General features: G+C 32.0%; 1 protein-coding gene and 4 non-coding genes across 5 annotated transcripts; all 5 read right to left on the bottom strand.

Annotated features, from left to right (window-relative positions):
* Nucleotides 1-6,110: 6,110 nt before the first annotated feature.
* LOC134699771 (5S ribosomal RNA) lies at nt 6,111-6,229 on the bottom strand. The gene has a single exon (XR_010103666.1). It is a non-coding gene; the product is annotated as a 5S ribosomal RNA (ribosomal RNA).
* Nucleotides 6,230-6,372: 143 nt separating this feature from the next.
* Nucleotides 6,373-6,491, bottom strand: LOC134699849 (5S ribosomal RNA). Its single transcript, XR_010103685.1, has one exon. It is a non-coding gene; the product is annotated as a 5S ribosomal RNA (ribosomal RNA).
* A 327-nt stretch (nt 6,492-6,818) lies between these two features.
* On the bottom strand, nt 6,819-7,415 carry LOC134706325 (histone H1-delta-like). Its single transcript, XM_063565172.1, has one exon. It carries the CDS (start codon nt 7,413-7,415, stop codon nt 6,819-6,821), a length of 597 nt encoding a protein of 198 aa, XP_063421242.1.
* Nucleotides 7,416-13,448: 6,033 nt separating this feature from the next.
* Nucleotides 13,449-13,567, bottom strand: LOC134702637 (5S ribosomal RNA). Its single transcript, XR_010104460.1, has one exon. It is a non-coding gene; the product is annotated as a 5S ribosomal RNA (ribosomal RNA).
* A 143-nt stretch (nt 13,568-13,710) lies between these two features.
* Nucleotides 13,711-13,829, bottom strand: LOC134699925 (5S ribosomal RNA). Its single transcript, XR_010103697.1, has one exon. It is a non-coding gene; the product is annotated as a 5S ribosomal RNA (ribosomal RNA).
* Between the last annotated feature and the right edge of the window lie 1,593 nt (nt 13,830-15,422).

Below are 15,422 nucleotides of genomic sequence, written 5' to 3' on the forward strand. Positions count from 1 at the left end.
ATTTAAAAATCAGTCTTTCTTTGTATCTGGACATTTTTGGTATTTTTATGTCAAAATTAATTTTTGGACTTATTTGATACAATGCTCTATCTTTCTCTTTATCCCATTCTTCTTGCCACATTTTTTTCATTAAATTTTTACACAATGTTTTAAAATCATCTTTGAACAACGGTACAAAGATATAAATATTTTGAAAACTTAATGCCTGTTTAGCATGAAAATCAGCCAACTCATTGCCTTGTATTCCTACATGACTTGGTATCCATTCAAAAATTATATTTGTACCTGAATGATACAATGATCTTAGTAAAAAATGAATGTCAAGTAAGAATTGATTTCTTATCTTGTTTAAAGGTATTTTCAGTGCTTGAAGCGCTGATAGAGAGTCTACAAAAATCACAACGTTAAAAGGTAAAAAGTCTTGTAACCATGATATACATAAATAAATTGCTGTCAATTCACACATAAAAATAGAAAGGTGATTGTTCAACTTAAATCCCTTATTGATTTTTAACTCTGGAATGACAAAGGCACAACCGGCATTGCTATTTGGATCTTTTGACCCGTCAGTGAATATTTTTAAATGGTGTTTATATTGAGTATCTATCATGATATTGGCTTCACTTTTAATTAAATGTGGTAAATCCTTTTTAGAAATGTAATCTTTTAAATACGTGTTTACTATAGGTACTGTAAAATGCCATGGGGGGATTGGACTTTCTCTATATATAACTACATTATTTTCTGAAAAATTATTTCCTTTTAGAGTATCTTTTGCAATTAATGTAAATGGTTTACGTTTAACAGTTTTACTATAAAATTCAAAAGTAGCAGTATCTTGAATTGATTTTTTGGCTGGATGGTTGTTTTCGAAAGTAGAAATATTTAAAAATGATTTTGTTATTAACGCTTTTCTTCTGATTTCGTAAGGAGGGTCTCCCATTTCCACCTGAAGTGCTTTTAATGAAGCTGACTTCATAGAACCTGTACATAAACGTAGAGATTGTGTTTGTACCTTATCTAAAATTTTCTTAATAGATGCAGAGGCTGTATTGTAAACCTCACAACCATAGTCAATTTTTGATCTTATTAAAGCAATATAAATTTTTCTTAGTGTATAACTTGTTGCTCCCCATTTCGTTCCCGTTAAAAGTTTCATACAGTTTAAAATTTGTGTACATCTTGTATTAATATACTGAACATGACTATTCCAAGTAAGATATCTATCAAAAATAATTCCAAGAAATTTAACTTCTTTAACAACTTCTAAAATGTGATTTCCTATTTTTAATATAATATTATTACAATTTGATTTCCTAGCAAAAATAACTGTGACTGTTTTTGAAGGTGAAAGTAAAAAACCCCAATTTGAGCCCCATTTGCTTATACTATTCAAGTCTTCTTGAATTTTTTTTTGTAAAAATTTTAATGATGGTCCAGATTTCCAAATTGCCCCATCATCTGCAAATTGTGACATTTCACAATTTTTTAAACAGTCTGACATGTCATTAACCATAATATTAAAAAGCGTTGGACTTATACAACTTCCCTGGGGGGTACCATTTTCTAAAACAAAAATATCTGAAAAAGTGTTGTTTATCTTAACCTGCAATACTCTATCTGAGAGAAAATTATTAACATAAGCAAGCATGTTGCCTTTAAGACCCATTTTTTTCATTTTTTTTAATAAACCATGTTTCCATAACATATCGAAAGCTTTTTGAAAATCAATAAATATTCCAACTAATATGTGTTTTTTAGCAAAAGATTTCTGTATTGCATTTTCTAGACGTATACATTGCTGTATCGTACTTTTATTTTTTCTATAACCGTTTTGATTCGGGTTAAATATATCATTTTTTTCCAGAAACCATGTTAATCTGTTGTTAACCATTTTTTCCATTATCTTATTAAAATTAGAAGTTAATGCAATAGGTCTATATGATAATGGATCACTGGGATCTTTACCATGTTTAAAACTAGGAATAATTGTTGAATGTTTCCATTCCTTTGGAAGTTCTTGTAACATCCAAATTTTATTAATAAATAGTAAAAATATGCTTAAGGTTTTATTAGATAAATGGCGAAACATACTATAAGTTGTTTTATCTTTTCCCGGCGAGCTATCATTAGTATCAGCTATTGCATCTTTGAATTCTTGCAATGTAAATTTTTCATTAAAACAATCTGTATTAATTTTGTAATATTCAATAAAATCATTTATCTCTTCTTTTTCTGTTTTAGTCTTAAATTCTTTGAAGTCGTTATTGTAATTTGATGTACTACTGACTTTGCAGTAATTTTCTGCAAATACGTTTGCTTTTTCTTTCGTATCTGTAATAAATCTATTAAAATATTTCAGAATAGGAATGTTTGTCCTAGAACTTATCTTCCCTAACATCTTTTTAACATTATGCCATAGATCTGAAATGTTATTATTACAATTGAGACTAGTACAGTAATTTGACCAATGGTTGTCCTGTGTATCTTTTAATACTTTTTTACAAAATCTTTCTTTATCTTTATAAATTTTAAAATCATTGCCACTTCCAGTATGTCTTGCTCTATTTCTAGCTTTGTTTCTAGCTTTTATAGCTGAAGTACATTCCTTTGTCCACCAAGGAACACAAGGTTTGTTTGTTTTATGAAATTTCTTAATAGGAATATGGGTACATGCTATATTAATCAATTCAGTGGTTAATGTATTGTTAGTTTGCTGTATATCATCTGTAATTAAATTCTCTGTAAATTTAATGTCACATTCTTTCGTGAAGCTTTTCCAATTTGCTCTCTTAAAATTCCATTTAGGGGAGAAATCACTGTTGTAATCACCAATATATATATTAGAATCAATGTACACACAAAAATGATCACTTCCAAAGGTGGAATGTTGATCTACCAACCAATTAATTTTTTGTCCAATATTAGGACTACAAAAAGTCAGATCTAAACATGATGTTTCTAAATTAATCGGATTCAGTCTTGTTCCTGATCCTTCGTTTAAAAGACATATATTATTATCTTGAATACACTTAAAAAGTTCTCTACCTTTAGTATCGATTCTTTTCCCCCACAATGTATGGTGAGCATTAAAGTCACCACATAATATGTATTCTGTTGTAATTTGACTAAGAAGAGTATCATAGTCTTCATATTTAGTGTCTAATTTAGGGTCATATAAATTAAGTATCAGTAATTTCTTACTATTATGTATAATATAAATTGCAGAAGTTTCAAATGTACTCTGAAAATCAACTGTACTATAGTTAATATATTGTTTAACATAAATGGCTGTTCCACCTCTGTTAACACCTCGACTTGAGAATGTTGCGAGTGTGTAACCTGGTATTTCAGGGTAATCTTTTTCGAGATTACAAAAAGTTTCTTGAAAACATAAAATATTTGGCGTATCTTTAATATTGTTTAAGTGCCATATAAACTCCGGTATGTGTGACCGAATTCCCTGACAGTTCCAATGTGCCAAACTAAGTTGTAAAGCCATGAGTATGATTAAAGTATACATTATAATTGACATGAATGTAAATAGTATATATTTCATTATTAAATACAAGTATAAATAAAACTTAGTTTATTAATGTAAGTTTATCTAGTATATATTCTTGGTTAACGTGTACACCAAGCAATTCTAATACCATGTCAGCTACAACACTGACTTTTTGTTCATTATCAGATAATGTTGGAACCTGTATTGCTGTCATAATTATTAAGAGAATAAAATTGTCAAACTCTGTGAGCTGTTGAAATAAGCCCTTTGTTAGAGAAATCTTTTCATGCTCTTTAGGAAGGTTTTCCTTTTTACCCTGTAAAGGATTTTGTTTTGACTCTTTAAGAACATGTGTTCTTGCTTCTTTAACTGAGCATTTTTCTTTACACACTCTTTTTATTATTTTTTCATTTTGTATTTTCTTTGGGCAATCTTTACTCGTAGCTGGGTGGTCACCGTTGCAATTTGCACATTTAGCCTTAACTTTACACTCCCTATCTTTATGGTCTTCCCCACACCTTACACATTTTACACTATTTCTACATTCTCTTTGCATATGTCCAAAACCCTGACATTTAAAACATTGAGTTGGTTTTGGAACAAAGAGTTTTGTTTTGTGACTCTTAAAACCTATCAACACTCTGGGTGGTAACTCTGTTGTGTTAAAAACAGTTTTAGAGTTTTTGACGGAACCCTAGTTTTAGTATTAATGTCATAATATGTTAGTCTCTGAAATCGACTGACCTGTTGTTTCTCTAGAATGTCCTGTAAATCTGATTCTTCTATATCAAGTGAAACATTGTAAATACAACCTATAGTAGTGTTCAGCGATTTAGGCTGAAACACATTTACTGACCATTGTCCTAGATGTGTAAGTTTGGACAATTGATTGAACTGGTGTTTATCAAAACAAACAACCATTAAATGACCAGTTCTTGTTGCCCCGAGCTCTTTTACAATACCTACAGAAGAACTCATTAGTTTTTGTATTTGTATTGGATTTTTTAATCCAAGTTTTTCGTCTCTATTAGAAACTATTAACACATATTTTTTAGGCTGTTTTGGACTATTAATTAGTCTTTTAACGGGGGCCCTTTTTACAGTATCCTGTAACACACTACTATAAGAGTCGTGTTGTTGACTGTTAACACGTTTCCTTTTACTTTTTTGATATTGCCATGGGTCTTGGCCAATATCTGATTCACTCTCTAATTCTGATGTTTCTGAACCTGTACCCATATTAATTAAATTTTGGGACATATAAGTTCTGTCCATAACTTTTTCATGGAGACCATCAATAAATCGTTCTATCACAGTAATGTCTTCTGAATCAGACATACTTAAATTACCAAACTACTACTCCCTATTGGAGAAGAAGCGTGACTAAATATATATAAAAAAAAAAAAAAAAAAAAAAAAAAAAATAGTAGAAAATTTTCTGAACCTAAGTTTACACAACCTGTATATAAATATCTTAATGTAATATCTAAATAAATAGCTGAAATATCTGAAATATCAATGCCTGTACATAAAGTAAGAAACTAAGTTTACATATAAATAACAATCAGTGCTCAGTAACTAAATGCATGTGTGTGACACCATTGGACTCACTACCAATGATATGCAAAAATCACTGACAGTGTGTAATTATCAAACTAACGCGGACCTCGACGAGAGCACCCTTAAACTTTCATGACAATCTAATTCAAACAGATCGACAAGAAAATCTGTGTGCTTGTTCGACAAGTTTTAATCATTTGTTTCAAATAAATTGTACTTTTTGTTATATAAATGATACACGAAAATTTTCAGCAGGAATTTATCTTTCAGAATATGTCATAAGAATTAAACAAGATACCACGAGTGAAGAAATATTTACGATTAATGTACAACTTGTCAATTTCACTCGTGCGATTCTTCATCAGAAAACGTGTTGTATTATTTCACAAAAACTAGATTGTGCCGTAAAAATGATATAAATTTGTAGTAAAATCATTTCTTTATATGTTTTTGCTTTCAGATATACACAGAAATAAAGAGACTTCCCAGAAATTTAGATTTTGCCTTCGATATGAAAGCACACAAAGATGGCAAACTTCGAAACCGGGACTTCCTTGACCGAGATGAAAGACGTTTCAAATATTCGAAGTTTTTACTGGAACTTTACAAACTATAATTATTATTTATTGTTTATTATTTGTTTTTGCTATAATGAATTTTTGCTAATTAGAATCCTTTTAGAATAAAATATTAATCATATAAGCCCTGGTCAAAAAGAAAGAGGCGATTTCAAATGACGACAAATGGCGGATACCATATGATCACAGACGACCTTTCAAAGACCTAATTTTAAAAAAATATATATAGTCACATGCATGTGGAAGGAGTGGAATTCTCAAGTGTATATAACTTGACGTGCATGTATTTCACTTAAAAATATTTCAACATGCAGATGGGTATTGAAAACTAAATAAATTTATGAATGATTTATTTTCTGTTTTCTTCATTGATAGCTAAATACATTGAATATTACATCCAAATAAATTAGTAAAAAAAATATTGAACCATTATGTTTGGTAGGAATACAAAATTATACGTAAAAAAATGTCTACAACACCCGGTATTCCCAGGCGGTCACCCATCCAAGTACTAACCGGGCTCGACGTTGCTTAACTTCGGTGATCGGACGAGAACCGGTGTTTTCAACGTGATATGGTCGTAGACACAGAAGTGTTAAAATTTTTGATATATAAGGTTAGGTAGTAGCATTTTTGTCAAAAATTTATATATAATATTTTTTTTCAGAAGCAAAACTTTACACTAATTATATGTTTGTTAGAAATGCAAAATTATAAGAACACAAAAAATGTCTACAACACCCGGTATTCCCAGGCGGTCACCCATCCAAGTACTAACCGGGCTCGACGTTGCTTAACTTCGGTGATCGGACGAGAACCGGTGTTTTCAACGTGATATGGTCGTAGACACAGAAGTGTTAAATTTTTTGATATATAAAGTTAGGAAGTAGCAATTTTGAACAGATCAAGAATTTGTATAAAAAGATTTTTTTTCGGGTTTAAGATAGAAGCAAAACTAAATATTTACTGCACGATCCAGAGTGGAAGATAGTAAAACTTAGCAAGTTCACATGTAGTAGAAATAAATTGCAGAGAAGAAAGAGAGATTTAGAAAATGGGACAAGCTATATTTTATTTGTGACTAATACCATGCAACAATTTCAGATTCTTTTTGAAAAATTTTGGTAGCCCTTAAAAGGGCTGTTTAAGCTTTAAAAGCATCATGCTTCCTTCATTTACTTCTTCTTTGGTGTCTTTGCCTTCTTTGGTTTAGCTGCAGCCTTTGTCTTCTTGGGAGATTTTGTGGCTTTCTTTGCAGATTTGGCAGCAGGTTTTGCAGCAGGTTTCTTTGCAGCTGGCTTCTTTGCTTTTGGTTTAGCTGCTTTCTTTTCACCTGCTGGTTTCTTTGCTGCAGGTTTCTTTGCGGCAGTCTTTTTGGTAGGTGTCTTTGCCTTCTTTGGCTTGGCTGCTTTAGGTTTAACTACTTTCTTTGCTGGTTTCTTAGCTGGTTTAGCTACTTCCCCAATCTTAAAGCTTCCAGAAGCGCCGGTACCCTTCGACTGTTTCAAGCTATTGCTCTTCACTCCTGATTTCAGAGCTAACTTCAAGTGAGTGTTGACTGTTTTTGCATCGCTACCAACGCTGAAGTTTGCTAAGATATACTTGAGGATGGCTTGACGGCTGGAGCCTCCACGCTCTTTCAAAGCAGATATAGCCTTTCCGACCATCTCGCTGTATTTTGGATGAGTAGCTACTTTCTTTGGTTTAGCTGCAGCTTTCTTCTTTGGTGACTTAGCTGGGGTCTTTACTACTGGTGCTGGTGCGTCAGACATTTTGCGGCTTTGGTTGTTGAACGATGTGTGCGAATGAACGACAGATTACAATGATATGCAAAAATCACCGACAGTGTGTAATTATCAAACTAACGCGGACCTCGACGAGAGCACCCTTAAACTTTAGATAGATAGATAGATAGTTTATTCTCATAAAGCCATGCAAGTACAAAGGTTACAGAGAAGTTGAAAAAAAATATACATAAAAAAAAACAAATTATGCGTTTAAAATGCATAAAATTCAAAATTTTTCGGATGAGATAACATATTAAAGAATATATATATAGATTTTGATAGTCAAGTGTAATAGTTAAAATTGTATAAAGAAATACTTCCTATAAGTATAGGTATGGTATATAAATTATGGTTGTTAAGAAGGAGTGAGCTTACTATTAATACATCTTATAAAATTGCTGAGATTTCTAAGTGTCTTTGGTTTTTTTGAATTAAACAGTTTGTTGAATGCAATAGTGTTATGTCTTGGTATTAGTTCATTTGGGATAAATCTTCTTCTTTCATCTTGTAAAGCCGGGCAAACAAAAATATAGTGGTATTCGTCTCCGATATCACTTTTCGTACATATTGAACATTTTCTATCGCTTCTATCAATGTTATACCATCTCCCCTTTTCTATTGGCAGTGAATGATTCGATGTTCGGAATTTACAAAGTGTATATATATCTCGGTCATTTATGATGTTGAAATAATTCTCAAATTCAAAATGTTCTTTAAAGAGCCTATAAGTAATGCATTTTGATGTGCTCTGGATAGCTGAATTCCAACTTTGTTTAAACTGGTCAATTAATCTAAGTTTGATACTTTTTGGTAACCATTTGGTGAGGTCTGTATTTTGCACATAAAATAAATTTGAAAATCCGGCATTGTCCAATATATTTTTAATGTTCTTTATCCATAAAATATCATCATTGTTTGTGTGATATCGGGAATATACAAATTTATATAAGATTGATGATAACTTATTTTCATCTATAAGCAGCCTGCACCAATATGTTATCATTCGACATTTAATGCTTATTTCCAATGGGTATCGTCCAGTTTCACCGTACACAATCATGCTTGGGGTAGATCTCTTGAGGTGTAGTAAATGCTTTAAAAATTTGAGATGAACTTGTTCAATAATGTCATTTTTTCCAAATCCCCATACTTCACATCCGTATAGAAGAATTGGTTTCACCAGTTTGTCAAATAACTCTAATTGGCATTCAATTGATAAATTACACTGCCTTCCTTTTTTGATAACGTTGTACATAGCTTTTGTTGCTTTTTCTGATAGTATTTTCTTTGCTTTAATGAAGGATCCGGATCTTGTTAACAAAAGTCCAAGGTAGTTAAATTCTTTCACTATTTCAATTTCATTTTCTTCATAAATGAAATTAATATTATTAGGCTGTCTTCCTTTAGAAAAAATTAAAACTTTAGTCTTAGATGTATTTACTTTAAGTTTCCAAGTATCACAATATTCACTGAAGCAATTTAATTGCATTTGAAGGTCTTCCTTTGTTTCTGACATTAGAACAGTATCATCGGCATATAATAAAATGAACAGCTTTAAATAGATATTGAGGCTAGTTTCAAGGGAGTTCGATATTGATGACAAACCTTTCACATTATGAGATAGCAAAAAATCAGTGAGGTCATTGATATATAGAGAGAATAATAGAGGGGAAAGATTTTCTCCTTGTCTAACTCCAGTGTTACATGGGAAAAAATCAGATTTTTGGTTATTGTAAATAACTCTTGATTTTATATTGTTGTACATACTATGTATTACTGTATGCATTTTTCCATCAATGTGATTCAATGCCATCTTAAACCATAGGCCGTTTCTCCAAACTGTGTCGAACGCCTTAGCAAAATCAATAAAAACACAGAATAACTTTTTCTTTTGCGATCTAGCTAGGTCGAATAGACTTTGTAATATAAATATGTTATCTGTTGTTGAATATTTTTTCCTAAAGCCACTTTGATTGTTATGTATTATTGAAAAGATGTCGAAATATTTCGTTAATCGTTCATTTAGGATGGACGTAAACAGTTTTCCAAAACAGCTAAGAATAGTGATAGGTCTATAGTTTTGCGGGTCTTGTTGATTTCCTTTATATTTGAATAAAGGGTGTATATTTCCAGATAACCAACTGTCTGGTATGATTCCTGTATCAAATATACGATTGAATAACTTAACAAAGATATTAATGATTTCTGTTGAAGCACACGTAGCTTTAAAGAATTCGTTTATTATCAGGTCATCGCCGCTTGCCTTGTTATTTTTCAAGTTTTTTATATTTCTTATTATTTCCTCGGGCGTAATCATTTCATTTAATAAATTATTTTCGACATTTCTTTCAATCTCTTCATAGTTAAGCTCTTGTTCTTCTATGTTTTCTTGATTTAAATTTTTGAAGAAATCATAAAGTTTTTCAATTGAAATATTAGGTTGTTTCTTTCTAGAGCCTCCATTTAGAATTTTCCAGTATTCTTTTGAGTTCGTGGTTTTCATATTTTTCATATCATTTCGCACATTTTTCCTATACTTTTTTATATTTCTGTTCATCGTATTTTTGTATTGTCTTTCACTGCGTTTTTTATTTTCCTGGTTTACAATGGATTTGTTAAATTTATATTTTCTTCTGTATTTTCTCGCATTTTTCCTAGCAATTTTACAATCTATGTTAAACCATGGTTTTTCATCTTGTGATCTTTTACTCTGAGGGGTATTTTCGTTCTTTGACTTGTTTTTTGAGGTTCCGAACGTTTTCTTCGCAGAAGTAACAAATATGTTCGTAATAGTTTCTACAGCTTTGTTTATAATGTTTGAATCAGCAGGAAAAGATTTGGTTTCTTCAAGGTAACTTTCTAATTCAGAAATCTTTTCTCTGTCTAAATTTATAATAAAATCTTCTTTCTTGTTTATATCCCATTTTTTTATTTTCTCTCCGCTCATCGAGTTTATCGGCACAGATCCATATTCACATGTACATTTATTTATGTCGACATCTATATCTATAGGGCTGTGGATATCGGAATATAAACAACTAAAATCTAAAACCTTCGAATTTGAGATAATGTTAATAAAATCTAGCGACCCTATGAAATAATCAACAACTGCAGCGTTTTTGCTCGTACGTTCCCCCGTCATATTTTCTCCTATGCGGCCGTTTATAATATACATATTTGTAAATTTGCATAAATCAAGTAGTAGTTTCCCATACTTATTTTTTGTTTTATCTTTATTATTTCTTGCTATCGGTATGTTGTAGATTTCGAATTTGTAGGTGTCGTTTTCTGTGATTTCCGGTAAATTCAGAATATCAGAAATATCATTTCCATCAGTTGGGATAAAATCAGCATCAGTCGATGTTCTACTGTTGAAATCGCCATTTAAGCACACATATTTGTATTTAGTTGAAAATTTTAGAATATCAGTTTCGATTTCGCGAAAGGCGTCGGGTGAACTATATTTAGTGTTTTCCGGTGGAATATAAACAGACCCAATGGCTATTTCAGCATCAAGTTTAGTGTATGATGATGAGATTTCAAACCATATAACAAAATTACTATCACTCGAGAGGAACTTAATATGATCGCATAATTTTTCTTTATAAAGAACCATAAGTCCACCAGATTTTCTAAATGTCATATCGTGTCTGTTTTTCATTTTACTGATATAGCCAGGTACTAAAATTTCATCACAATTGTCAGTTTTACTTTCTTGAAGACATATTATATCATAACGATTAATTAATTCTATAAATTCAGGATATTGAAGTCGTTTCTTTATGCCACAGACATTTAAACTAAGAATATTTAATTTACAAACACTATTGTTAATAGACACACAATAACATCTTTTTTCATTTTCTTCAGCTACTCCTTCTTCGTTCCCCTATTCTTGTTCTGACCCATGTCTTGCTCGTTTTTGTGATTTCCTGTTATCTGTTGGTGGTGTTCCTGAGAGGAAAGTCGACTGTTCGGTTTTTTGTTCACCAGGTGATTGTTTCTTAATTTCCGGTTTAAAAATATTTCCTTCGATAAACAGCTTATCTTTTATCATGTATGCTTTTTTTCCCTTTTTCTTTGCCTCTTTCATCACGGGGTACAAATTTTTTCTTCTCTCTTCAATCTCTCTTGGGAACTGGGTATTTATGCCAAAGTTTGGTTTATTTTTTAGTTTTGGTCCGGAATATAATACGGATTGTAGATCTTCGTAAAAAATAAAGCTCGCCACAATAGGTCTGTGCCTGCCATTGTTATCTTTTTGTCCAAATCGATGAACGGTTCCAAGTTGAATTTCTTTTCTAATATCGAGTTCTTCCCTTATAAATTTATGTAACACTTGTTTGGTGTTTTCTTCAGCAGACTCTTCCAGACCTGTAAATACCAAATTATTCCTCATAGACCTGCATTGTAGATCTAGTATTTTCTCTTTTAATTCTGTTGTCTGTTTTTCGGCATCTCTTATATCCAATACATCTTTCTGCAACTGTCTAATTTTGTTATCTTGAGCAGAATTTTCACCACGTAATTCTTCATACTTGTTACTTATAAAATTGGCATTAATCTCCAGGTCAGCGGTTTTCGTTTTTAGTTCCATAATGTCACTTTTCATTGTATCGACTTTCCTAGTTAACTGACCTAGCGCTGTTTCGATGTTTTCTATTCGGTCAGTTCGGGCTTCGATCACGGTTAATCGGCTATCTATTTTTGTTAATAGCTCAAACAGTTCATTGGTTAGATCGGGCGCTTCTGACATTTTAGTATTTATTCTTATTTTCACTCAAGTTTAATATATATTGAATAGTCAATAGAGAGGAAATCTAAATTTTCAAAAGTTATTCCTACGTCGCTAAGACGTTACCACGGTACAACAATTAAACAATGGCTTCATAGAAGAGTAGAAAATCGTTGTTCATGTATTTTCAATATTACGTTCGTTTTATCTCAATCTGGAACTTGTAGCGTAAACACAACGATGAACTATAAAAAGTTAAATAACTGACCTGGTTTTCTGTTTATATAGAAGTGTTTTTCACGCAAAAAATGTTCTTTTCTAACACAGCAAATTTTAGCGTTGCCTCGATCGTAGTTACCTCATCCGGGCCTCATGACAATCTAATTCAAACAGATCGACAAGAAAATCTGTGTGCTTGTTCGACAAGTTTTAATCATTTGTTTCAAATAAATTGTACTTTTTGTTATATAAATGATACACGAAAATTTTCAGCAGGAATTTATCTTTCAGAATATGTCATAAGAATTAAACAAAATACCACGAGTGAAGAAATATTTACGATTAATGTACAACTTGTCAATTTCACTCGTGCGATTCTTCATCAGAAAACGTGTTGTATTATTTCACAAAAACTAGATTGTGCCGTAAAAATGATATAAATTTGTAGTAAAATCATTTCTTTATATGTTTTTGCTTTCAGATATACACAGAAATAAAGAGACTTCCCAGAAATTTAGATTTTGCCTTCGATATGAAAGCACACAAAGATGGCAAACTTCGAAACCGGGACTTCCTTGACCGAGATGAAAGACGTTTCAAATATTCGAAGTTTTTACTGGAACTTTACAAACTATAATTATTATTTATTGTTTATTATTTGTTTTTGCTATAATGAATTTTTGCTAATTAGAATCCTTTCAGAAAAAATGTGAATCATATAAGCCCTGGTCAAAAAGAAAGAGGCGATTTCAAATGACGACAAATGGCGGATACCATATTATCACAGACGACCTTTCAAAGACCTAATTTAAAAATATATATATAGCCACATGCATGTGGAAGGAGTGGAATTCTTAAGTGTATATAACTTGACGTGCATGTATTTCACTTAAAAATATTTCAACATGCAGATGGGTATTGAAAACTAAATAAATTTATGAATGATTTATTTTCTGTTTTCTTCATTGATAGCTAAATACATTGAATATTACATCCAAATAAATTAGTAAAAAAAATATTGAACCATTATGTTTGGTAGGAATACAAAATTATACGTAAAAAAATGTCTACAACACCCGGTATTCCCAGGCGGTCACCCATCCAAGTACTAACCGGGCTCGACGTTGCTTAACTTCGGTGATCGGACGAGAACCGGTGTTTTCAACGTCATATGGTCGTAGACACAGAAGTGTTAAAATTTTTGATATATAAGGTTAGGTAGTAGCATTTTTGTCAAAAATTTATATATAATATTTTTTTTCAGAAGCAAAACTTTACACTAATTATATGTTTGTTAGAAATGCAAAATTATAAGAACACAAAAAATGTCTACAACACCCGGTATTCCCAGGCGGTCACCCATCCAAGTACTAACCGGGCTCGACGTTGCTTAACTTCGGTGATCGGACGAGAACCGGTGTTTTCAACGTGATATGGTCGTAGACACAGAAGTGTTAAATTTTTTGATATATAAAGTTAGGAAGTAGCAATTTTGAACAGATCAAGAATTTGTATAAAAAGATTTTTTTTCGGGTTTAAGATAGAAGCAAAACTAAATATTTACTGCACGATCCAGAGTGGAAGATAGTAAAACTTAGCAAGTTCACATGTAGTAGAAATAAATTGCAGAGAAGAAAGAGAGATTTAGAAAATGGGACAAGCTATATTTTATTTGTGACTAATACCATGCAACAATTTCAGATTCTTTTTGAAAAATTTTGGTAGCCCTTAAAAGGGCTGTTTAAGCTTTAAAAGCATCATGCTTCCTTCATTTACTTCTTCTTTGGTGTCTTTGCCTTCTTTGGTTTAGCTGCAGCCTTTGTCTTCTTGGGAGATTTTGTGGCTTTCTTTGCAGATTTGGCAGCAGGTTTTGCAGCAGGTTTCTTTGCAGCTGGCTTCTTTGCTTTTGGTTTAGCTGCTTTCTTTTCACCTGCTGGTTTCTTTGCTGCAGGTTTCTTTGCGGCAGTCTTTTTGGTAGGTGTCTTTGCCTTCTTTGGCTTGGCTGCTTTAGGTTTAACTACTTTCTTTGCTGGTTTCTTAGCTGGTTTAGCTACTTCCCCAATCTTAAAGCTTCCAGAAGCGCCGGTACCCTTCGACTGTTTCAAGCTATTGCTCTTCACTCCTGATTTCAGAGCTAACTTCAAGTGAGTGTTGACTGTTTTTGCATCGCTACCAACGCTGAAGTTTGCTAAGATATACTTGAGGATGGCTTGACGGCTGCAGCCTCCACGCTCTTTCAAAGCAGATATAGCCTTTCCGACCATCTCGCTGTATTTTGGATGAGTAGCTACTTTCTTTGGTTTAGCTGCAGCTTTCTTCTTTGGTGACTTAGCTGGGGTCTTTACTACTGGTGCTGGTGCGTCAGACATTTTGCGGCTTTGGTTGTTGAACGATGTGTGCGAATGAACGACAGATTACAATGATATGCAAAAATCACCGACAGTGTGTAATTATCAAACTAACGCGGACCTCGACGAGAGCACCCTTAAACTTTCATGACAATCTAATTCAAACAGATCGACAAGAAAATCTGTGTGCTTGTTCGACAAGTTTTAATCATTTGTTTCAAATAAATTGTACTTTTTGTTATATAAATGATACACGAAAATTTTCAGCAGGAATTTATCTTTCAGAATATGTCATAAGAATTAAACAAAATACCACGAGTGAAGAAATATTTACGATTAATGTACAACTTGTCAATTTCACTCGTGCGATTCTTCATCAGAAAACGTGTTGTATTATTTCACAAAAACTAGATTGTGCCGTAAAAATGATATAAATTTGTAGTAAAATCATTTCTTTATATGTTTTTGCTTTCAGATATACACAGAAATAAAGAGACTTCCCAGAAATTTAGATTTTGCCTTCGATATGAAAGCACACAAAGATGGCAAACTTCGAAACCGGGACTTCCTTGACCGAGATAAAAGACGTTTCAAATATTCGAAGTTTTTACTGGAACTTTACAAACTATAATTATTATTTATTGTTTATTATTTGTTTTTGCTATAATGAATTTTTGCTAATTAGAATCC

This window comes from Mytilus trossulus, chromosome 1 (assembly GCF_036588685.1).
Source record: "Mytilus trossulus isolate FHL-02 chromosome 1, PNRI_Mtr1.1.1.hap1, whole genome shotgun sequence".
Lineage (NCBI taxonomy): Eukaryota > Metazoa > Mollusca > Bivalvia > Mytilida > Mytilidae > Mytilus > Mytilus trossulus.